The sequence below is a fragment of the Astatotilapia calliptera genome, chromosome 18 (genome assembly GCF_900246225.1).
Source record: "Astatotilapia calliptera chromosome 18, fAstCal1.2, whole genome shotgun sequence".
In the NCBI taxonomy this organism is placed as follows: domain Eukaryota; kingdom Metazoa; phylum Chordata; class Actinopteri; order Cichliformes; family Cichlidae; genus Astatotilapia; species Astatotilapia calliptera.
The window spans coordinates 23387886-23413371 of record NC_039319.1 but is presented as its reverse complement, the minus strand read 5'-3'; the positions used below and the strand labels follow the sequence as shown (position 1 = coordinate 23413371).

The 25486-nt window shown below is 38.8% G+C and overlaps 1 protein-coding gene across 4 annotated transcripts; it reads right to left on the bottom strand.

Moving 5' to 3' along the window:
- Positions 1–350: 350 nt before the first annotated feature.
- Positions 351–24966, bottom strand: kdm4ab (lysine (K)-specific demethylase 4A, genome duplicate b). 4 transcript variants are annotated; one of them, XM_026149432.1, is made up of 23 exons: positions 24769–24966; positions 19774–19918; positions 19501–19676; positions 19234–19348; positions 18916–19109; positions 18478–18527; positions 18246–18349; positions 18013–18150; positions 17674–17900; positions 16548–16714; positions 15762–16429; positions 12486–12593; positions 12173–12284; positions 11718–11893; positions 11074–11287; positions 10476–10555; positions 8288–8343; positions 6997–7105; positions 5957–6148; positions 4218–4388; positions 3991–4110; positions 3186–3278; positions 351–1841 (listed from the first exon to the last, which is right to left on the bottom strand). In XM_026149432.1, the coding sequence occupies exons 2-23, from the start codon at positions 19894–19896 to the stop codon at positions 1704–1706; spliced, it is 3531 nt and encodes a 1176-aa protein (XP_026005217.1). In that variant the 5' UTR covers positions 19897–19918; positions 24769–24966; the 3' UTR covers positions 351–1703. The 4 variants fall into 4 exon arrangements, with proteins under 4 accessions (XP_026005217.1, XP_026005219.1, XP_026005218.1 ...); XM_026149434.1 differs by having other exon boundaries at positions 12173–12281; XM_026149433.1 differs by having other exon boundaries at positions 24773–24966.
- Positions 24967–25486: the final 520 nt, after the last annotated feature.

Below are 25486 nucleotides of genomic sequence, written 5' to 3'. Positions count from 1 at the left end.
ACGGTCAACTCACAGCTTATTGTTAACTATAGTGTGATTATTTATGTTGTCCGAGAAGATATATGCAAATAGAATTATCTATCTGTACATATATTTACCCCAGTGCTGGTACCGGTTGTTAAATTTTTCTAACATGTGATATGATTTAACTTACAGAGATGTATACATATATTTTGCATTTTGAATACAGTTATTACCACTATCTGACAGCAGGAGTGGGCAAGCCAAGCAGAGCAGACTTATTCATGTAATGATTTTCTGTTTTCCTTTAAAGAAAGAAAAGTTTGATTTATAGTTGCTACATGCTAGTACATGCCAGGATTTTGTAGAGAAAATAAATTACACAAGGGTATTTTTCGTATTCAAAACTTTACTCAAACAGTTGGTGTTTACAAAGAGTGCACAGACTTAATGCTGCTGTGGAGACAGACCCAAAGGAAACCCAACAGTAGCCAAGATCATAGCTAAAAAGTATCTGCAAAGGTCATCCTACAGAGGTTCGTAATTCTCTGCACAAGTCTGTTTTAAAGCAGGTTCAAGGAACTGCAAATGAAAGCAAACTCACTTAAATCCATAAATGAGCTGTCGTGGAGTTTGTTGTCATCAGGGATTGAACTATCATCTGAAACTACAATCTCTAAAGCTAGCATTTATCAGAAACACAAAAACTCCACTTGGTTGAGGCAATAAGTCGAAAACAAAACGAAAATAAAAAAATAAAATAAAAAACACCAAAAAAAAATGCTCAGAAAGAAGATAACAATAAGCTATTTGAACAACTTTAGCAATAATAATCTTTACCTCCCGAATTCACTGCAGAGCAAACGCGAGCCTCAGTTTAAACAGCATGTCTGAAAACCAGTCAATATAATAAATATAAATACATCTGAGGTTTTCTACAGACTGTGAAAAGGACATGACAAAAATAGCTTTGTTTTCAAACTTGATGCACTTGCATAAATAAAAGTATAGTAATAACATTAATTACAATAATTATAATAAACCAAGGTATTGTAGGCCCTCTGAAGTGTAAGGCTTGGGCCTGTAAAACATGTCAAACGTCCTCTGTCTTCACAGTAGATGCACAATGACAACTATGTATGGGTGAACTACATACTCGTATACGTATTTCTCAACCACAAAATGTAACGCAATAAGCAACAAGATCAACCGTTGTTAAAACGGTGACAGAGAATTTTAGTTCTTTGGGGTTTATGATTTGACACAATTCTTCATAACTCAAACTGTCAACAGTCAACGGCTACAGTGTGTCTGCATCAGTGGAGAAAACAGAGTTGAGAAAACCTCCATCAACAAGTTTCTGTATGGCAAAAATTGTGAAAACATCAGTCTGAATCAGTGAATTGTGATTTAAATGAGAAATATGTTTCTGCTGTAGAACATGTAGTTTTTTAGTCAACAGTTGCTAATCAGGGTGGCAGAGAACAAAGAAAATATCAAATCTTTTTCACATTTAATTCATTAATGGCTTCTTCCTGAAAGAAAGAAAAAAACGATGAAATGGGGGAAAGCAAACAATCTCCAGACTGCAATGGGACATGAATGTCGATGAATATTATTCAAAGCACACAAGAGTCAGTTAAAGTCCCAGCCGTAGTTTATAAATATGGAGCCTGACAGGCCGTGGAAGAGCAGGAGGGGCGGTCAATCCTTTAAGCAGTACCCTCAGAAAGAAAAGGATGTCACTCCATGATGGCTCGATAGATGACCGGCTCAATGTAGTCCTCTCTATATCGAGAATTGATGACCCGCTGCCTTTTGGTGTTCTGCTTGACATCGTTTTGCGCGAAGAGCTCGAAACGCATGTCTGATGCCACCGACTGAAAACCGAAAAGGAGATACAAAAGTTACTGCTTAGTTCTACAGTTGTGATGCAAACATACAGCTGCAATTGCACAACAAAGTTGGCTAGCTGTGAAGAAAAGAAGTAAAAAAGAATACGGTCACCAGTCCCACCCTGCAGCCTTCAAAGTAGATGCACCTATGGGACCAATTTGAAAATCCTACGTCACCTCATTCTCAAGCTATCGTGTTCACAAAGTTTGGTGTCCATGTCATCCACCAAGCAGGGTGATGACAATACCCTATTAGCCTTTTAGAGCTGAGAGGTAATAAAAGCAGACTGCAAAGTTCTGCAAAGCTCATAAACCCGTTATTACTCATAACAGAACAGATAAATAGTTAAAGATTAATCGTCCCCTCATAAATTACCAACGGTCTACACTTTGAGAACTGACTGCTGTCCTGTTCTTGTCTGACAAAGGATTCTAGTTGCTCAACAGTCTCGGCTCTTTGTTGAACTTTTCACTTCATGATACTCAATGTTTTCAGTTGGTGAAGGCCAGATTCTTTATGTATGAAACCACGCTGTTGCAATAGCTGCAGTACGTGGATTTGCATTATTTAGTGGAAATATACAAAGTCTTCCCTGAAAAGGTGTCATCTGGATGGGGCACTTGTTGCTCTAACACCTGTAATACCTTTCAGTTGTCACGCTACCTTTCCAAATATGCAAACTGTCAATTCCACGTGCACTTATGCACCTCCCATACCAGCGGAGTGCTGATTATAAGCTCCTCTTCAGTCTGGAGGGTGTAATGTTCATGTTTTCCAAAAAGAATTTCAAATTTTAACCACAGAACTGTTTCCCAGTATGTGTCAGCCAATTTTAAATGAGCTCTGGCTCAGAGAAGAGAGCAGTGATGATGGCTTCTTTTGCTATAACCTGCATTTGTGGATGGCACGGTCAACAGTGTTCACAGACAGTGATTTCTGGAAGTTTTCCTGAGCCCATGGAGTGATTTTAATGCAGTGCTGCCTGACGGTCTGAAGATCCCAGGCATCCAATACTGATTTTGAACCTTTTCTCCTGGAAATTGGGAAAAGGTCTGAAGACCATTTCTCCAGATTCCCTGAATCTGTTGGTATTATGTACCATAGATAAGCGGTTCCCAACCCCCGGGCCATACTGGTCTATGAGTCGTTTAGTACCAGGCCGCGAGAGTTGAGGCTTGGGCGTGTGTGCTTTCTATGTTCTATTGTAAATAAAATATGAGTTTAAGTTATTCATTCCACTGTTTTTAGTTACATTTTACACAGCATCCCCAACAACTGGTGTCATATTTATTTCCACATAACATAAAGCATTGAGACTTTTAGCTCACCATCCTTGACTTGACCCGTTTAGGCAGATCCTCATCTAGAGTGTAGATGTCTTCCCGCTTGACAGAGATTTGCGAGCCATCCTCAAATTCCACCTACACACACACACACACACACACACACAGGAAGTGCTTAAATTAAAGCGTATTTGAATATTTCTACTCCTCATACTGTATTGTATGTGTCACATAATAATTTTCTTCATAGCCAGAGTAGAATTCCCATTTATTCCCACCTAGGGCAACAAAGATTAACATCATCAAGTAAGTGTAACAAAAAGTGAAATGTCTGACTCTGCTCCTGACTGATGTAAAAGGAAAGTTCGCTTCCCTCAGGCATTAAATGTCCTCGCTCTGATATTTTATCCTGTTGGATATTAAAGTGAATTTTTCTCATCACGACCACATTAATTCTTGTTTTAAAAGTATAATTGTATTAAAGAAAAACATTTTATCTACATTAAGCTTGACAAATTTTTATGTGATTCTTCTTTGTGCCAAGAAATTCTTTAAAGATATTCAAACACACTGGATTCATGAGAATGCGACAAACTGATCTACCATCAACACTCGCATAAAGGCTCCTATTTTCTGTTTAGAACTTAAAAAACATGACTGATAAAGACCCTTCATCTTAAAGTATTACAAAACTGGTTAGCAACCATCTGTTTAACATGACAAAATGTTAATTTTTAAACCAGACAACCAAGACTTTACAATCATCCTAACCCAGCATTTTATGTGTTGATGGAGTCTAATCAAACAGAGTTGAAGCTGATGAGGATCAGAGGGATAAATGCATGTTTACCAGGTACATGGGGATGGAGTGGGAAGCTACAAACTTGGCTCCATATATCAACCCATCTGTCCATCGAACTTGAACAGTGTCACCTTTGGCAGGTGGGCCGAGGCGGACGCAGTCCCGGTTCTACAAACACATTTAAACAAATATTGACCTCAGGCCATCTGAAAAGGGAGGGCATTTAGAAATGGAAAATTTGAGATCAGCTTTAGCTATCTGAGAGGTTTATTAACCTCAATATCCTCAGGGAAGAGGTTGTCGCTGAATGAGCCGTCGTCAAACACCACTTCATAAAACGTAGCCGTGGTTAGCTCCAGCAATTCGCTCTGGTAGTAACGGCCATTCTTGTATTTACAGATCACCTTTTGGCCCACTACCAGTTCCTGCATGGCAGCTTTGCTGCGCTGTGGAAGACAAACATACTGAGTGTTAATCAAATGTTATTACTTTAAAGTAAATTTTTTCCCATAGTCCCAAGATAAAGGGTAAGACGGTGGCTGTAGTGCAATAAAGATAACTCAGAGAAATGGATTAGCAGGTTACAGCAATGTTTAAACACTATCCCTGCCCCATTGTTCAAAAAAAGATATGAACACTACACATGAGAACCAACACAAACTGGTAGTCACAACAATACCATGGAGACTGTCAGAGCAGGTTTATTGTGTTATTCTTCTCCAGTTAGTGAATCAAAGCTTCAACGTGCAAAAGCAGAAATCCCTGTGGTAGCTTCCAGCTGTTATGGTGCTGCACAGCTGACTAAGCTTGTGCTGGAAGCTACAACGGGAGGCAAGACAGTCCTCACTTTATAAAAGCATCTTGTTGCAAAGACACTTCATCAACTGATAACATAAACCAAAAAAAAAAGAAAAAAAAAAGAGAGGAATTTTAAATGCTACACAACTCATGCCACAGTTCCCAACAGTAGTGTAAACAACATCAACTATTTTAATGGGTATATGGACACAATGAGCTGGAGACTGAACCACTTAAGCAGCGGTGCAGCGTGGGGCAAAGAGTTACATTAAAGAAGTCATTTCATCATATCTATTGAGCACTCTGGCTGAATTTTCTTTGTGTACAGGCTGTGATCAGCTGACCTGTGCGCCTACTCTGATATTTACCGCTCTTTTGTGGATCTAGCAAACTGAATTCCACAAGATACAGGCAGAGGGCTATATGGCTGATTTCCAACCCTCTAAACATTATGAAGCTAGTACAAAAGGTAGAATTTAATGTGTGAAGCTAAACGAAATCATAACCTTGAATTTATATTGACGTCTGCTACCCTTAATGAAACCAAACATGACCACAGCTTCACCTGCACCAGTCCAACACAGCACATCACTGTAAACTGTAAACACCACTGCAAATTAGCAGCTTAGCTTCCAACTGCCTAGTACATATTTTTCTTCAATTCAGCAACAAATCTGATGTGTGATTTAGGATGTGATGAGTAAGTGTCTCTAACAGTACGATGTTTAGACATGTTGCTAGACTGCAACTTTACACCTGAACTTAGAATGTATCACAGGGATGAGACGGAAAAAAAGATGTGTTGAAGGTGTAAGGAGACCATGGGATGGCATTATGTTCTTATTATGACCCAGTATCTCTATACATTCAGCTGGAAGCGCATGAAAAAAATAATTAATTTAACAGTATTCATTAACCTGCACATCAAACTTAATTGCTCTTTAAATCAAAGTCCCAGACAGCTATTCAGGGTCATTTTAAAGCTTGCTGATAATGTGGAACTAACACTTCTTTACAGTGAGGAACTGAAAACGTTTCTCTGAAACAATTTTAAGACAAAATTCACAGAAAAAGCAGTGTAAGCTCATGCTGAGAAAAAGGCAAATTTGTTTGTCGTTTCCTTTCACTGGTAATCTGTTTTACACCTTAAACACATCTTCACAGGACAGTGTCTTCAGAAATTATTACTGGCCGGACTGGGACTCTCCACGATTACCTCAGGTATGGCTGGTGCTCTATGCCTGTGGCAAGTGATGAAGACAATAAATGGCCAGTCATCTGGGTGCATGAGGACACCAGCTGCCTGAGCACATGTGGGGTGAAATGCCGTGGAGCAACGCCCATGGGAGCACTGAACACAGCAGCCTTTCACTTCCCTCTTTATCCGTTTCCTGCAGTACACACATTTCTACGGGAGAAACAAAGACAAAAGAGTGAAATAAGGGGGTGAAATTAAGTGTTCCATATTGTAAGTGGGAGGCTAGGAAAAGGAAAAACATGAGAAGCAAAGAAGGAGAAAAGAAATCGTCTAAGCCAAGCAGGGAGGATGAGAGGAAGGAAGTCAGAAATGAATTATAAAAGGCACACAAACTGAGATGCAGACATGCTGGAGGAAATTACACAGCTTCCTGTTGACAATTTAGTGACATCATATATCTTATTTAAACACACGTAAAAGTAGATCCTTTGACAAAGGTTCCTTTGTGTTACAGACGCGTAACAATGCCAACAAGGCCAACTGTCGTAACTGAATTCCTGCATCGTTTCCTTCAGAATGCTTAGATCTCAAACAAACTACAAGATAAGGATAGTGCAATCCTTTTACATTATTTTGAAATTTACTTCGGTGAGCTGACAGGAAGCTAAAAAAGTGTGTGTGTGTGTGTGTGTGTGTGTGTCTGCGCGCGCGTGTGTGCGTGCCATTACACAGTTAAGCGGTACTTTTTCTTTATTTTTAGAACATACAAAAACAAGAAGTAAAACTGTGGTGACAGTACAACAGGCACCACAGTAGTTAAACAGAAGTGATGTGTGAACTCATGACATTCCAAGTGCCTTTGTGCTCGGAAGTGGAAAACAAACACACACACACACACACACACACACACACACACACACACCTTACTGTGTCATTTGCATTCCATGGCAGATGCATTCCACATTCACAGGAATATCCCCAAATCTACAAAACGCGTGGCCTTGTGTGGGTCACCGCACTCATGTGTAACCCTACAGTACACAGCTGTACTGACTTACCAGTCTGAAACGTGGCAGTGGGATGGCAGAGAGGTCAACGGGGCTCCGCTCAGTGATGTTGACAAAGCGAGCTTCCAGCACAGTTATGGCACACAACACATGAACCCACCTGTGTGAAAGGCAACATGAATTGGATTTCACAGAAAGAGTATGTTACACCCAGAGGGCATTATACAGCAGTTGTTTTGTTTGCGCTCAATTTTGACAGCCCTATTAAAGATTAATATCAGTTTGTACATGCTCCAGATAGCGTTTCTACAAATTCTTTAATTCTCACTCGCTTTTGCAACTTTGTACTTTTGTGTTACATGCAGCAAGAACTCCTCATTGTTAATCCATTTAAAAAACTCGGTGCTTTTCCTCGACCTTTTGCCGTGATGTTTCAAAGAGCCGGAAAGTAAATAAACAGCAGACAGAAATTATGCAGGTCGAATTGTCTCACGATTCACACATGCGCAGAAAAGTGTTTTCAGGCGTTTCAGTGGATGAAAAACTGTTCTGAAACGATTGAAAACGATAGTGTGGACGCGGAGCGTTTTTAGACGAAAACGCCGTTTTCAACTTTATCCGGATTAGTGTAGACAAAGCCTTAGGGATACATGTTATTGTCTACACATATTCAATACTAAATAAATGAATGAAACTGTAAAAAAAATTAAATCATGTATTTTCAAAAATCTAAAGATAAACTAGTTTCTCCAGTTGGGCTGAACTCAAGATGACTTTTGAATGATATCACTTTGACAGTGTGAGGAAAATCTGCTATTTGAACTTCAGCACACTGAGAACGCTCTACTCTCAAACAGGGTGTGACTAACATCATCTGGGCTAAAGGATTTTGCCTTCAGGCGCTCTCAACATAAATTCAGTACAGCTCCTGGACTCGGGTGCGTGTGAAAATGCATGTAGTCAATATAGTCAAGATAGTCAATCTTTTCTATTTGGGTAACCACAGATGTTTGTTTGTTTGCACAACACACATATGAATTTGAAAAATTTGATTAGTTTAAAGGTCTAATGGATGAGATGATTTCAGAGGTAAGAGGTTAAAGGAAGCAAAAATTACAGCAGTCAAAGAGAATGACAACAATTTTATGACATAATGTCACGACTGAGCGTGATTGACTGAATCCAAGAAGCAGGGAAATGTTTTCCTGACTGAAGTTCTTACAACTTCAAACAAGTGAACAAAGGTGGAGGCAGAGCCCCAGTTTCAACCTCAACATTACTGTGTGTAAATGACAAAGTTGTGCTTAGAATATCATCACTTGTTTATTTCAGTACTTCTTACTTGTCATTGTTGGCTCTCTGTAAAGCTCCTCCTCTCAGGGAACACAGGCAGCAGTCCTGCAAAAAGAAACATGCATCATATATTTTTAGCTGTAGTATATGATTCATTTCTCTTATTACACCAAACTGAATGTTTTGATTAGGACAGTATGTTGTTCTTAGTCTACACTGGAGGAAAACCACAATTATGTAAAAGATTTGCATGAAAAAAAAAAAAAATCAATCATATGAAGCTTAATCTTGTCTGATCATTTGTTTGTCCTACAAACCCAACAGACATGTGCTAGAACACGAAAAACCACTTCTGCCGGTTTCAAGTAAATAAACCGCTGAGTGTCGCCAATAAACAAAAAGCTGCACAACATTCATGAAAGAATCACATGCAGGAAAAAAAATTCTGTTTATTTTGCTTCTAAAAATTTGGACAAAAAGACTTGAATGTATCAAGTCTCTTAAAGCCATTTAAAGCTATGCTAGGCAGTAATATTCACATTTTATTATCTTGTTAATATTTACTTTTCTGTGAATAAATATAAAAATTATTGCAAGCTATTTTTAATAGCTTTCTATACACTTTCTATACACCTTTTTTAGAAACCTTTATACAAGATATAAACCAGAAAAGCACTGACACAAGATCTGTGAATCATGGGGAAGTAACAGCTTAATGTGGACACCCTGAATCCTGATTAAAGCCCTAAAATTCGCTAAAAACAGAACAAGGAAATCTGTAGCAATAACATTTTAAGTAAACCTACCAAAAAAAAAACAAAAAAACCCTTTTTAGTCTACTTAAACCATGACATCAAGTTAGATAAGACCGAAAACTTCCACAAGTAAAAAACACATAAACACAAAACTACATAACATCGTCTCAGGCTTAATGAAGTGTACAGTGGAGCACTGCCCACTAGTGGTCAGAGGGATTTAGACTATCTTCAGGAGACATTCCCAGAATAGTTCCCTATTGTTTTGAGCTGATGGGAATGCTGAGAGCAAAGGAAATTTTCAGATAATCTTTTAAAACAAAAGGTGGAAAAAAAATACATGTCCACCAAGAGGAAGGGGCCACTAACGCTATCTCTGCAGAGAGGAAGCGACGTCATACAGAGCCAAGTTTTAATGATGCGGCTCTCAGTTCTGTTTACCCCCCAAAAAACAACAAGCCAATTCTGTAGTGCTGACGTGAACAGTTATGCCTTATTCTGTATCATGAAATATGTTGTCGTTATTATTATTATTATTATTATTATTATTATTATTATTATTATCATCAGTAGTAGTACAATGTTTTGACAGAGAGAAAGAGCTGGCATGTGGACATATGCAGACACCTTTGTTTAAAAAAAAAAAAAAAAAAGTATCTTCACACTCACAAAAATTGCCAAGAGATTTTTTGCAGTCGGAGCTGCAAATCATTTCAACTTCAGTCAATTAAATTCACAATTGAAGTTTATCTGTTATACAAGTTCTGAAATTCTAGTTATTGGGGAACAGTACCAATGATTCATTCCTCTGAGGAAGGTAGCCGTGAACACAGCATGTCTTTACTGGTAATCCTTTTATGTTACCTTCCGATTTTTTGTTTCAGGTACTTTCAGGTAGCGAGCTATTCACATCTTTTTGTGTGGGTATAACCACCCCATGTTTATATATTTTAAGTAAGGAGTACATGTATTGGTTTCAATGCAACCACAGAAACTGATATTTCAATGCCAATGGCCCCACAGTGTGTGTTACCATCCTATATGGTGAATGTGGCTCAGCACAAATTTATTCTTGGCCTGTAATACAGTAGCTTTGTTTACATCTTACCTCATCTAATTTTACTTTACATTTAACACTTAATTAAAGACATACACACATGTTTTTTGTGTGTTTTAACAGACATTCCTCCGTTTCTTTTAGCAGACAACAGAACCGCTATGAAAGAGTGACACAAATGGGGCCCATTAAGATTCCAGTGGTAAGCTGCTTCCATTTATGAGCCTTTCCAAGCAGCAGGCTACACTGCTAAACACTTGATTTTACTGTAACATAATCAACATACACAAGCTAACACTAATGGATGTGATGCCATTTAGACTAAATACATGTACTAAATTATTCATTTAGATACAAGTTTACAACTAAGCAGGGCTAAAGACTTATTTAAAAAAAAAACGAAGGACATGCCTTCATTAACTAACCTCAGTGATGGCGTCAGCCTCACAGCGGGCACACAGCCATTCATCTAGCTCTGCATCATCCCTGGAAATGCCATAGCAACCTAAAACAAAACCAGAAATAAACAAACTCAGACATTTCAAAGCTTAAAAGGGCAGAGATGTTAAAATCAACTTTTTGCTTATTCTTATTTTGCTTTTCTAAGTATAATATTTTTAAACCATCAACTGTTAGCAGTGCAGAAGGTATTTAAAAAACCAAACTGAGGGCTACTGTTTGCAGCAAATTTTCCACTTTCATTACTCCCCATTTATGTTCTCTGTGAAGCAAATAACTCTAGCACGTCATTCAGCAAAACCATTCACTTGAGACTTTGTGCAGCAGCTGCTAGAGGAACTGGCTGAATCGTTTTAAGCGTCAAAGGGGTGTTTATGTATTCATCTTTGATGTGCCTGAATTATGGTTTATTAAAGTAGCTTAAGAAAAAAAGCAGCTGAGTGCTAGTTTCCTAAAGAAAAACAAACAGGTCTGGATGTACTAAATGTAATTACGATTTAATTTAATAATCCCTCAGCCTTCTTCTAACTATTTTAATAGATGCATCAGAGAAAATAGGCTTACTTGTATGTACACGTACGCAGCACTGAGTGCAGCTCACCAGGCGGCTGGTACCATCCTCAGCTACATTAGGGTTAGACAGCTGCCCCTCCCCGCTGTCAGTAATCTTACTGGACTGGGTGTTAAAACACATTTCAGGGATCAGTGGTTTAGACCACTGTTGGCCCCCTGGACGGTTCACCAGTGTCACACTAGAACTCCCAGTATTGGATTCAGACTTAAAAGAGAAAAAGTTTAGAGGTTTGTTAGCATCATTGTTCTCCTCAAATTCTGATTAATCCAGTACTATGGTAACTGTAGGAAACATGCAGCATATTTATTGCAATCTTTATTTAAAGAGGTATATTAATATATCTAACACATTATATTATTTGCAAATGCATAGTTGCTCTTTCTACAACAGAAGCAAGGATATAATATAGATGAATACAAGACAAACCGATTTACTAATGTTTGCGACACACAGTTCACTGCTAACTGTGACAATACCTAACAGCAAAAAAACATGTCTTTTTTCCTCCTTGACATTTAAATGAACTGAGTGTGTCTGTGTTTAGAAAACAAGAACTTTTGTGAACCACTTGTAAAACTAACCACACCTACATAGACTACACATGGTTTTGTTAATTTAGGCCCTTAGTTCCTACCTGATGGTGAGTGTAGAAGAGCAGGCAGATAGAGCAGTAGGGAGCCTGTTGGCCCATGCGTTTGTTATATTCCCTCTCTGCAGCAGGGCTAAATGGCAGACACTGCCATAACTGGGTTAGTGGCTTTGCCCACTCCTCTTTCTCCTCTTGGATGACCTGCACATCTACATATAAATCTATGGATAACAGGTGTGGCATAAATGAAGGAAGGAGATGGTGAATCCATTATGTTTTAGGAAGACAAGGTGAAGTGATAAAACAAAAACATTAACCACCTTAGTCTTAGAAATTTACAAAACTTGAGTTCATTTATTAGCAGATATAGCAAGAAAAAGATATGGAAAAAAAATTTAAGCCTAAAACAAGACATAAAATCATTGTGGTAAACACAGTACTTGGTAATCTGGCGAACTACACACCACACAATTACACAGAGGATCTAAAATACTACGTACCATCATCACTGTGTGCCTCCCTGAACAGAGGATGATGACGAGGCAGCTTACACAGCTGTGCTTCCTGCTGGTTCTTGACAGGCTTGCAGTACGACTGCTCGTCTGACACCTGCTGTAGAAAGAAGTGCATAGCAAGACATAACTAAAGGACACATAATGCATGTTGTAATAAACACATACAAAATTAATTTGCAGTGAGGTCTCCCTACAATCAGGCATAATGGAAGCTCTGTACTGATATGCACACTTTTCCAGATAAAAATCTGATCCAACCGTGCCTTTAAGCTTCTGGTCTCAGGTATTAAATACTTACATGATGAATCTGAGGAATCACCTTCAGCTCATCGCGCACTGGTTTCATGACAGGAATGGTGTCTTTCAGGATGACAATGCCATTATCCACGAGGGGGGATTGGATATTCTGTAGTTTAAACAGCATGAATTACATTGAACATCTCAGATTTTAGAATAATGGCTATTAAAATTCAACACGCCAACGAGAGAGATTATAAAAAGACTATGATGTTAATAGAGATTAGTGTGCAAACATCATACACAGAAAGATGCACCAGTACAGAGCAACCAGACAGTCCTGTGGCTGTTTTAGTTTGGACACTCACATGCGTATTACCAAAGCAAGCGCTTTTAGTGAAACCTAAGATTGTTCATCGCACGGTGAGACAATTCCCTTTTTGGATGTTAGTTTGTTAGCCTACAAATATACACCCGTTCCCCATCACTTCCTAAATTTGTTAATCAATCTGCATGAATGTCTTAGAGTTAAAGATGTGTGCCCTTCCGCTAGCTAACTTTTGTTCATGTAATAAAAATTATTTTTACCAAAACTGCTATTAAATAAATCTAAACAATATCGTAACATTGCATTGCATGCATCATCTGGTGATCAAGCTAGACCCAATTTCCACTACAATCAGGATTACCAACATCTGGAGAGCTTTTCTGAGTTATTTTACAACACTCAGATCCTGACAAATTATATTTAACTCATCTCAAAACAAACTGCAACAGCATGCCTGTGTTACGTGTACGCTATTGACATAACTTGCACATTTACATTGCTGCTTTTTTTTATTAAATACATTTTGCTCAACAATTTTTCATGCAGTGACACTCTGGGGTAGTTAAAATGTCCTGTTAGCCACATCTGTAAATAAGTGTTCATCAAGCTAATAGTGCCTGTAATTAATTACTTGCAAATAAGAAAAACAGTAAATATTAGTGCTGTCAAAATTAACGCATTAACGCAAATTAATCCGCGATTAAAGTTTTTTTAACGCAATTAACGCATCTGGAGTGCAGAATGACTCAAAATCCCTGAAATGTTTCTGTCAACGCAATTCGGGCAGTTTGATGAAGCATACGTTAGTCGGGGATGCTGGTAGGACTTTGGGTAGTGTGTCACCCAGCTTGCAACAAACCACTCACGGAGCATCGGGGACTCAGTAAGTCTACCTCAGAAATATTAACTGACATAATTGCCAAGTGGATTGCAACAAAATGCATATGCATATGTATTAATATCGTTAAGAACACGCGCTTTACATAGCTTTAGTTCCTCATTTCAAGGACTTGAAGTGCCTCACCAAGAGTGACAGAGTGGATAAATGTTTCAAATCAAATCAAAATGTATTTCTATAGCACATAATAATACAACAAAGTTGACTAAAGTGCTTCACAGTTAGTCAGAGCAATAGCATAAGAAAGAATAAAAAGAAACAGTTAAAAGAAACAATATGAACAATATGGGTAAAACAAACAAAAAAAGCCAAAACATAACTAGCTTGAATCAAAAGCCAGATTAAAATAATACGTTTTAAGACGCAATTTAAAAGACTGGATGACTCGGAGGAACGAATAAAAGGAGGGAGGCTATTCCAGAATCTGGGAGCTACGACAGCAAAGGCCCGATCACCTCTGGACTTCTGACGAGACCTCGGTTGCATCAGGAGCTTTTGATTGGAAGATCTAAGTGTCTTATTAGGGATATACAAATGGAGGAGTTTGCATAGATAGCTGGGAGCCAAATTGTTTAAAATTGTAAAGGTAAGCAAGAGAATTTTGAAATTGATACGATATTCAACAAGGAGCCAATGTAGGTTGGCTAAAACCGGTGTGATGTGGGCATAATTTCTAGTACCAGTTAAGAGACGCACAGCTGCGTTTTGAACTAACTGGAGCCAGTGAATAGAGGAAGATGGGAGGTCCGAGTACAGGGAATTACAGAAGTCTAATTTGGAAGTGATAAGAGCGTGAATGAGCTTTTCAAGGTCCTTCAAAGGGAGTTATGGCTTTGCTTTAGATATCTGACGCAGCTGGTAGAAACTGTTTTTTTACCACAGAGGAGATCTGTTTCTCAAGTTTAAAAAAAGCTGTGCAAGAAAACACCAAGGTTTATAACAGTGAGCGAGAGATGGCTGGCAAGGGGCCCTAAGGCATCAGTTAGTTGTTCCAGTGGGGTGCGATTATCAAAAAATATAACTTCTGTCTTATCCTCGTTCAATGTTTACAAAGGTTTTTGTGAACATAAATGTTCAAGATGTTCAATAAACATTTTAAGTGCATATATTTTCCCTTTTTTCCTCGAGTCTGTTTGCTCATGCAAAATGAAATGCGATTAATATAGAATGAAAATGGATGATATTTAATCATGATTAATCGACAGTAACCCTGTGATGAATCTGATTAAACATTGTAATTGTTTGACAGAACTAATATATATTATATGTTAGTGTACACTTACCAATTAGTATATAGGTTTTTTAAAAAGTTGTATTTCACAGGAGAGAACCTGTGCTAAAAGATTGAAGAAAACTATTCAAACTCTCTTTGAATACATTATTTGTATTTATTCGCCATTTACTTCATTATATTGCATAAATGTCAGTTACAAACTTAAATATGAAGTTGCAAAAAATGTAATTGCAACCAGGCTAGCGATCAACTAACTGCGATTAATTATAGAAAAATGTGAGATTAATTAGTTAATTTTTTTAAATCTATTGACAGCACTAATAAATATGTTTTTATTATTAGTTTGTTTGGCGTTTATGAACAGCCGTTTTTGCCATATGACTATATACAGTGCTACAGTGAAGATACATGTCTGTGTTCTTATATGAGTGAACAAGCAGAGAAGGCCTGAAGAGGAAGAAAAATAAATGAATTGAAATAAATCAGCCATAGCGCAGATTTTTGCCTGTCAGTTTAATATAATCTGAGGGAGGATCTGCACTAATCCATGAATCATCATTTCTCATGCTGGGGTTAGTCTACTCAGAGGGAAACTTATGTTTTGAGTTGTCACATCTGCTTTCTAGGAACAGGCGTCAGTACTAGAGAGCAAAGATGTGATTAAAAGCTGCTTTGGCCAGCCTGCTGGTACCTAGACAAAGATAACAATGCATGCACTGTGGCCCGTGTTCAAACATGCATACAACACAACACTGACCAAATGAACAAATATAACAACTGACATCTTTCTCCCATTACATCTTTAATGTATTTGTCTATTATAAAAACATAATTTTTGTAATTTTCATAATAAAGAAATATAAAAACAAAGTCAAACCTTTCTCTTGTTACTCTTGGGAGCCTCAGTTTCCACTTTGTTCACATCTTGTGGCTGTGTGTGAACCAGCGGGGAAGCAGGCTTGCTTATGGGCTCAACTTGAGGCTTCTTGACTTCAGCCAGAGCTTCGACAGGCACGGACGTTTTGGGTTCATGTTCTTCTTTCTCCGTCACCACAATGTTTTGTGCTTCTTGTTCATTCTGTGCTACTTTGGTCATAGTGATTTCAAATTGAGGCCGTGCCTTCATTTGCTCACAGTGCGGCACTTGAGATGAAGATGGAACCGGCGTTAAGGTTTTGTGCTGGAGATGGCGGGCCTGGTGCTCTCTGGCATAGCTGTGCACATGTAGCTGTGTGGTGGGTTGCCGCTGCGTCTCTTGACTGTAGCTCTGCACCTGAAGAATATCTTTAGGACTCAGAGTCCTGTGGAATAGCAGACTGGCAACACCCATTTTGCGGGCAGGCTGAGTTCCAACTTCTGTCCACATAGAGGCTGCTGAGACTGAGAGATGCCCGTTTCTGGACCTGGACTGAGATGAGATTGCAGGTGCACGAGTCTTGGTATAATGAGGAGGGCAGCCACTGTCACCCTTACTTTGAGACAGGCCCCTATGAAATGGATCCATTAGCGTGAGCTTGGTTGGAGTGACAACCAACTTTGGTGGGCCTGTAAATTAAATGAAACAGAAAATAAGTTTTGCTACACTGTTTAACTCCACCATCAAGCAGTAATTGTTATTGGACTCTTGGTTGCCATACAGGAATCAGTGAGACGGTATTAATACCTTTATTTCTTTTGCCATCTTGTGCCACAGCCCGTGGAGGTATAAGACTGAGTCTAGGACGCTTTCCATACTGCTCTTCATCGTCTTCATCTTCAACCTGAGGCACAACTTCTTCGGGCACTTCCAGACACACCCGGTGTCTTTTGGTCTCTATTCTTTGTTTAGTGCTGAGATTCAACAAAACAGATGTGGGATTTGTGAATACTATATCAGATTTGCCCAGTTTCATCAATGTTTTTCTACCATTTAATTTGAAGTAATGTGAAGACATATTCTAAACATATGTTGTAAAAACAAGATACCTATTATTACATCAGTGAGATTAACCCATGAACACCATATGTAACAGTAAAACACATGTGAAGAACATGCAGAATGAATACTTTTGATACCTTAAGGTAAATTTGCTAATAAAGCACACTTGTGAAGTACTTAATTGCTACTGTTACAAAAGGGGAAAGGAACTAAATATCTTAATATTCTGCTAAAGCTGGTTTTATGGTCCCACAATAGGTGGCACCCCCGCTGTCAGCTCAACTCCAGCGACTGCCCATCTTCCTACAGTGTGCACTGTTGCCAAACAGAGGCAGTGTACAAAGTATGTATTAGAACCAGTCTATGAACCACTCTTGCTTGTACTCTTATAGCCAGCCGTGGACAAGAGTAAAGTTATGACATACAATGAGATAAAGTGAAACCACGTGTAAAAATACTGGCAGCAGCCACTGGTACCCCTAAGCCCCCCCATAGCTACAGCCATGGTATCAATTTCAAAATTCTATGTCGCATTGTTCTCAAGCTATCACATGACGAGTTTGAACCCAAAGGTCAGAGGTCACATGGTATCAATTTCAAAATTCTATGTCGCATTGTTCTCAAGCTATCACATGACGAGTTTGAACCCAAAGGTCAGAGGTCACATGGTATCAATTTCAAAATTCTATGTCGCATTGCTCTCAAGCTATCAACATGACGAGTTTGAACCCAAAGGTCAGAGGTCACTGAGACCAAAACTCGTCCAAGATTGTTAGTAGATACACCTATAATGTCAATTTGATGCTCGTTGTCTTCATAGAGGAAAAGTTCATTTTCACGAGGAGATTCATTTGTACAGTAAATGGCCCACCTCTTCCACTGTCCGTCCTCCCCACAGCTCTTGATGGAGCTAGTCTCACTGCTGCTGGTGATGTCATTAAATGACTCATCCAAGAACTCCTTAGCTTCTGGGGTGGGTCGTGAATGGTCAATGGGCACCAGGTCTCGGCCTTCCAGCCACTGTTCGTAGCGATCTGGCTGGTATTTTTTCACAAAGACATCCATGGAAATCTTCACCATGTCTCTACGGCATGAGCACTAAAAGGGAAAAATGCATACACAGACTCTCTTTTAAGTAATAATAAAACGTATTTCTTTCCACTAAGATAAGAATCAAATTGGTTCTCCGACACTGAATGACTCTCCTCACCAAAACTGCCTGCTTGCCATATTCAATCCATCTCTCTGTAGCAAAGTTGGTGGACTCTGCACAGTTGAAGCCGTGGTTGAAACCAGCATGATAGGAATAGGGGAAAGTGATCATGAACTCCCCAGCCTCCTGAGTAATCTAATGAACAGATAATAAAACAATAAGCAAGTGCAGTTCTTGCATTTAGCCTGTGTCGTGGCTAAAAATACAATAAATTGTTACAAAAAAGTTACCCTTTCGAATGGAATGCTGTATTTCTTTAGTACAAAAGGAGAGATCAGTGTCATCTTGTGCCTTAGAAAGGCATCACAATTCTGAGCGCTATTGGGAAAGAAGCCTAGAAGGAAAGAGATCAAATCTCTTGTGAAATATGAAATATTACAGTACAAGAATCCATGACTGTGATGTATTCATTGTATAGCTATATAACACATATCTACAGAAAATATCCTACTGGCCACCTACCTTGAGCCAGACGCTCAAATCTTTTCCCATGCTCTGGAGGAATACAATACCTGCAGACAGTCAAATGCTGAAAATTACTTTGTGCATGTATCCATCTGCCCTAGATCTTTTCAGCCTGGTTTCTATGCACAAGTTAAGTTGAATGCTTTCTTTCGTTTTAACACTGTGTACACACATAACAGTTAACTGCTTTTTCTGCCTCTTCTTTAACACCTTGAGAGACAAAACTGTCTAATGTAAATGAAAACCATCAAAGGCCTCAGCAGCCACGCATGAAACAGCACTCATGCCCAACCCGCAACCCCCAAGTTTCAAGCAGACATGAGAAACCACTATTTAACAGAACAACAACAACAAAAACAACACTATGTGCAAGTTACCATTAGATAAAACAAATTACAGTTGTAAATCAATTAACTAACTAGCATGCATCTTTACCATGATTTAGGTTCTCCAAAGTGCAAATAATTGATACTGTAGAGGTCCATGTCCTCTGTGTGCCATGGAAAGGTGGTCTTCCACATGCCAAAATACAAGTAGGGTGTATTAACACCCTCAATAGTGATGCCGTTGTCACGCTCCACAGTATCCAAAATGGTGTCCAGATGGCAAATATTCCACTCCCTGACATCCTACCAGTAAACAGAAAGGAAACAAGATATTTTTTTAAAATGAGACTCAGAAACAGAATCAGTCAGTACAGTATGATCAGTGATGTCATCAGCTTGTGTGCCGGGTGAAATAATGCTAACTCACTGGATCATACAATGTTCCATTAACATCTGCTCCATATAAAGGAGCATTAAAGGTCACGTTCTTCCAGTACTTCCTTTCCAGCTCCTCAAAGTTATCATAATGTGGACTACAGTACCTGTAAAAGAAGAAAAAGAAAAAAAAAACAGTTTATTAACATTGACCCCGTACACAGATTTAAAGCATGAAAATATTGAATATGTTAGTATTAGTACTCAAGACACATCAGAAAATAAAAATCTTCAACCTCTTTAATTTTGCGCTTCTCACCTGTTGCTGTTGGCAACCCTGCGAAACTCTCTCACCGTCATGGATCTCCTCTGTATGTTGTACTGCGTGAAGAGACCTGACACACCTGTCACAACCTGCTGAATGGGTGCAGGTATCACCAAGTCATCTATGTCGTCATAAGAATGTCTGGGCTTCCATTCTTTTGGTGGGACAATCTTGGAAGAAGACATTAGACAGTGAAGCTTTGAAAATGGCTAGATAAAAATATCAAATAATGGCCCAAGTGTTAGCATATGTTGTGTTAGCACTTACTTTAGCCAGGCCTGCTTTATGTGCTCCCTTCGACTCCATATATGCAACATAGCGCCTGAAATCCTTGAATTCCTCAGCAGTGGGATAAAAAGTCATAATCCCTTTGGAAGCGTCCGAAGCCATTTCCAAAACTTGATGGCAGCGCCTGCAAATGTAAATGGTCAAAGTATTTTGTGGCATGCAAAATGAAACACATTTAAGTGGAACTTACATGTCGCTCTTCACACATAAAGAGTAAACAAATAATTTTATTTTTTTCAATGTAAAGTAAGGTACTGTGCAAACGTCTTGAGCCACAGCTTTTATATAATATTTTTTTGCTAGGAAAATGAGAAAGATCTGCAAACATACATGGAAATACAGTAGAAGGCAAAAAGAGTCTGACAGTCAATATTTGACCACCTTTATCCATCAACACAGCCTGAACTCTCTTAGCCAAGTCTTCTTATAATTTCTTTATATTTATATAATGTCTTCATTGTTATTCTCTTGTGACTCAGCCTTGGGCTGGTTCTTATATAGCGCTTTTCTACTCTGAGCACTCAGTGCTTTACACAACTTGTCTCATTCACCCAGTCACACAAGCACTTCTATGTTTTTTGTGATGATGATTTGAGCTAAAACTTTCAAAAAACAATTTCTACTCGATAAAACCTGTTGACACTGATTTTCAGACCAGTTCTTGGCTAGTCTGGCATACCTCAGCCTTTCCTCCCCATTCCTCTTCCTTAAGAATGGCTTCTTCACAGCCATTGTTCATTGAGACCATTTCTGATAAGGCTTCAGTGAACAATAGATGGATCTACTTAAGGGATATGACTTTTGAGATAGTGTTCATCTGTGTAGATTGTTTGTTTGTTTTTCTTTTGGGTCTGCCACTTCTTCAGTCCTCCAGTGTTCATACACACTATAGACCACACTAAGATATACGTAGATATAACATAGATATAAGTAAGCTTGTTGGTGTGAAAATACTGTAATATACATGTCAATCTGTGCTACATTTAGGCTTTTTTATGGATTCACCAAAACAAATAGAGCTCGAAAATTTGACGTCAAAACCGCAAAGGATTGTAGGTACGAGTGGCAAGTGGTACTAGTGCACGCAGGCTTTCACAAGAAAACAGTCACACAGTGATAAAAAGAAGCACAAAGAATGGCAAGAAGCTGTTGCATTATTAACTGCAATACCCGGTCCCATGACAGCCACAGGAAGCTGACGGGTAAAAAGATCGGTTTTTATCGGATTCCGCCATGGAAGAAAAATTGTTCAAGCCGTGTTTCCGAAGTAACAAAGAGCCGACTGATGGCCTGGATTGCAGTGATTCGAAGACAAAATATAACGTTCCAGAACACTACAGCTTACATGTTAGTCTGCTCCAAGCATTTCCACAAAGGTGAGTCTTTTGTTGTAGTTATTACATAATTTATCATAACATAATTGTTGATGTAGGTTACAAATAAGTCTTATATTGATTTGAATTGAATTCGCTGCGCTGTGCTGCTTTGTTTGCTGTTGCTTTGTAGGAAAACCAGCCTACAAAATGCTGAAATGCAATCCAAACTGGGCACCTTCTATCAACATGGGTCATACAGAGTTTAAAGCTGCTACCACAGCGAGATTTGATCGGTTAAAAGGGAGCGCGAAATCAAAACAGCCACGAAAAGTCCTGCACATATGTGCCCAAGCGTTGTATAGTTGGGTTGCGGTCACGTGGTTCTGATGACGTGCGGAGGCAGCGCGATTTTTGAGTGGAGGGCGGAAGTAAACATGGAGGACACTGTGGAGAGTCAGGAGAGCAGCTATTGTGCAACTTTAGACCCCGTTTCTCGGGAGAGATATAAACAGATAGTTAAAAAATATATCGGACGTGATCCGTATTCTTTGAAAATGTCCGAATACACCACAGAAGTAAAGGATTTGCCTACTATCGAGGCTGTGGATATCACCAACTACTTGGTCCTCCAGACTTCTTACTACACTAGGCAGCAAATGAAAGCTTTCAAGAGTCTGGAGGCGTACAATTTTTTTGTCAGCGGGTGGGTCCACAACCTTGGAACAAAACGTCTCCGTGATTGGATACAGTTTGGTGTTTGCAAGGGTGAGTGTTTGTTCTTATATTGCTTTATCTTAAACACGCTAACAGTTAGCGGTAGCGGCTTTAACGTCAACAAACATGCCACATCCTTAGGACTTCGTTAGAGTGACAGTTGTTTGTTTCAAGGTAAACCATTCTCAGCCGTCTGTTGCATATCCAAAATCGCCTCTGCACATCGATGCTGTTCTGCCTTAAGCTTCATTCTTTTCTCTCGTTTGAGAACTGATTCCGATCTGGGTTTTCGTTCGTAGCCGAGATTGACCGTCGGAGCCCAGTCCTCCGACTCTTCGTCATCCAAAGCACTTGGGCAGCCTATAGTCCCAATCAAGTCAATATTAGACTACTAACTTAAAAGCACTAAGTAAACGAGAATTTAACGACAACCTAATGCTAATAAGTTCGTTTGCAAACATAACATTACCTCTGACGAAGTGGTTGCTGCAGACACGGGCATTGGCAGACTCTGCTCCTCCCGACTGTAAACGTAAATTTAAAATCCATTTTTTCCTACGTTTTTCGGTTAGAATTTTCCATTTTTCTCCTCTTCGTTGGGCTATTTTTGGTACCCTAAAATAACGTTTATCAGTTTCTCTGGTCGACCTACTGGAGCATCCGTAAACACAACAGGACATAGGCATTTTGCGTACTGTCTGTCTGTGATTTTGCGCTTATCTTTTTCACTTCCGACCGCCAGTCAAATTTCGCGCTTTACGTCGACGTCACGTCTACGTCAAATGAAACCTAGCTATTGAAGCAATCAAGTGGTTCAAGGTTCAAAGTTACCTTGAACCTTGTATTGAAGCAATCAAGTGATGAATAACTGTTTTACAGTATGTTGATTTGTTTCTCACTGAAGTAGCTAATAAAGCACAATGGAATACAGTTTTGCCTCCTTCCTGTAGGATTCTATAATAGAATGAAACAATGATGCCAGTTATAAACAAAGACAATAAATTGAATGAATTATGAAACACTTGTTTTATTTCTATTGGAAACCCTTTCACTCCTTTGATTTTTTTCCTCGTACTTTTTTGGGTTTTTTGCCCTTTTCGTCAAGTCTGTCTTTGTACGGACCTGCCGTGTTCTCCTTCATTTTGTACATAACTGTTTTTGGGGCAAATAAAATGTAAGTAGGGATTAAAACCGCAGAATTACTTACTTAACAAATCAAACCCTCTGAAAATGTGCAGGTAAAAGAACTGGACTGAAAATAAGTGAAAAAGCAGCCAATGTCTAAAGAAAAACTATGAAAGACCTTCAAAAAACAGTCAGAAATTATTGCTTGAGACCAATTTTAAAAATGATAAGTCTGGCTCCTTGGAAGCGAAATATATAGAAACAAGTAGTGGCTCAAGACTTATGCACAGTATTTGATTTATATTTATGATTTTATTGATATTATTCATAGTGCAACTCAACTAAATCTTTACGCTGCAGTAAGCCGCCGTCAAAATATAGTGTTATAAATACTAGTAGTTTCAGTTGTTATGCCAAAAAGTGATTGCCTGCCAAAAAGTGATTTCCAATGTTTCTGTGTATTTTTTATGTGTAATATCTTTATGTACGTTCGTAAACAGACTTCGGTGAACAGGGTTTACAAAGGGGTTACATATAGAATTTAAAAAATTATCTGTTTTTCAAGTATCTTTACAATTCTGTGTTATTGTACTTACATTATAACCAATCCAGTCCTTTATCCCCACTTAAAATATTTTTACAGAACTCTTGTAATATTTGCTGGAATTTCTGCTGTGCTGTTGGCCAGCTTACTCTTACAAAAGACATTTTTAATGTTAATGACATTTTTTAACTGCATAAATAAAGGTTATATAAAAGTCACTGCCAAAAACTGATTGCGGCTTCTACCTTGTTACACGAATGTTGTTTGTGGCTCAAGATGACTTTATGTCATCCATAAGGGATGCATTTGACATATGTTTACCATATTATAGCCCAACAAGTTACTTATAGCAGTTTAAATATGAGCAATCAGTTTTTGCCACAACACCGTCAAGACCGTCACAGCGCCTCAGTACTCAATACGTCCTGTAGTGGGCGCACACCACGTAAACGTTTACCATTGAATTAAAACGCTCCCACGGTCTTGCACAGAAAACATAACCTTATTTAATGCGAAATTGTCCTTAAATGTCCTTGTTGTCTGTTCGCACTTGCACACTTGTAAGTTTCAGCATTGCATTAACGTGGAACAAGCTAGCCTGTTAAGTACTGTGACCGCCCCCGAAAAACCTGCGGCCATTTATCCGTCTCTTTAATTCGGACTCGCAGATGAAGTCCACGAAACAAATATTTGCTCATTTACAAACTTGCTAAACAAACAGGAAACGATTCATGTAACGGCACTTAATGTTAGCATTAGCCACTATGATAGCATAGCACTGGTGTCCGATTTAGCTCTGGTGACGTCCGCAACACTGCAAACTAGGACATAGTACTGAAAGTGAACTGTGTGACTAAACCTTAATTCCAAAGTGACAGGCAACAGATTCGAGAAGGCTTTCGTTAACTAACCTAACCTTAGTTCACGTTAACACCGACATGGGTTGAGACTATGCTCCGTATTACAATTTCAACCAATGCTAGTATACACTATCCAGCGAATTCGTATAGTGTCCTCTTTGCAAACTTGCACAGCGGTAGCTTGAGTTCTTACATCACAGGTATATAAAATTATTCCAAAAAGCATCGTTTGAAATGACTATTCGGGTTGAATTACACAGACAACAATAAAAGTGAAACTACCATTTGTCAAGTCAATGATGTTTTGTCAGGAAATAGACTGCACCCTGAAAGGGCTAGCATCGCCCTCTACATATTAGCATCGTAAGTTCAGAAGTTCACATTCTACGACGAAGACAGCTCGACATGCACGTACCTACCACCGCTGCTTAATTCTCTCAGAAGCAGTCCCTCGCGTTGTTGATATCGTCGTAATCAATACAAGCGGCCACCTGGAACATAACAGACAAAACACAGCTTGCTAACTAAGCCCCCTGTGAGTAGACCAGTATCCTCCATTACCAGCTCTACGCATGTACACGCTCCTCGGATTTTGTTTACCACAACACGCATGGGAGACGCTTAGCCAATCATAAAGCCACTCTGAGTCACGTCATAAGACCGCAAAAACCGTCTTTCTGTAACCATAAGATTTGACTTGACAGTATCGGTCAAGGGAATAGTTCACTTTTTACCTATAAACGATGGATATCATTGTATTTTATTTTTTAACACATGTTGCTAAGATGTTCATATTACAGTTTTTAATATAGAAAAAGGTAGGCTATTCATTCAGTAGGTTATAGAAAGTTTTGTTAAAGGGGTCCAGCTCTTCAAATGCAGGTAGACAGATTTCTGCAGTATCCACAAACATGCTAAACATACAATAAATGCTAATAAAAGCACTAATACATAAATACTACGAATAAATACACATTTATTACGACAGAAAACTATACTGTAACCTGGTGAACAGTGTACAAGAGTGCATTACAGTACAGAACAGTGGAGAAAGTTCCACACTGACCTCTGGACAGCAAGGACAGGGCCAGTTGCAACATCTGATGATCAGAGGTATTTCTAGTGAAACATTT

Bases quoted from the DNA above. Each gene is read 5' to 3' on its own strand.
- kdm4ab (XM_026149432.1), bottom strand. From the start codon at position 19,896: ATGGCTTCGGACGCTTCCAAAGGGATTATGACTTTTTATCCCACTGCT. The intron at 16,715-17,673 runs GTGGGCCATTTA...GTTGAATCTCAG, and splicing joins GAGGACGGACAGTGGAAGAG to CACTAAACAAAGAATAGAGA. The intron at 3,279-3,990 runs GTAAACATGCAT...GTGTGTGTGTAG, and splicing joins ACTCCATCCCCATGTACCTG to GTGGAATTTGAGGATGGCTC.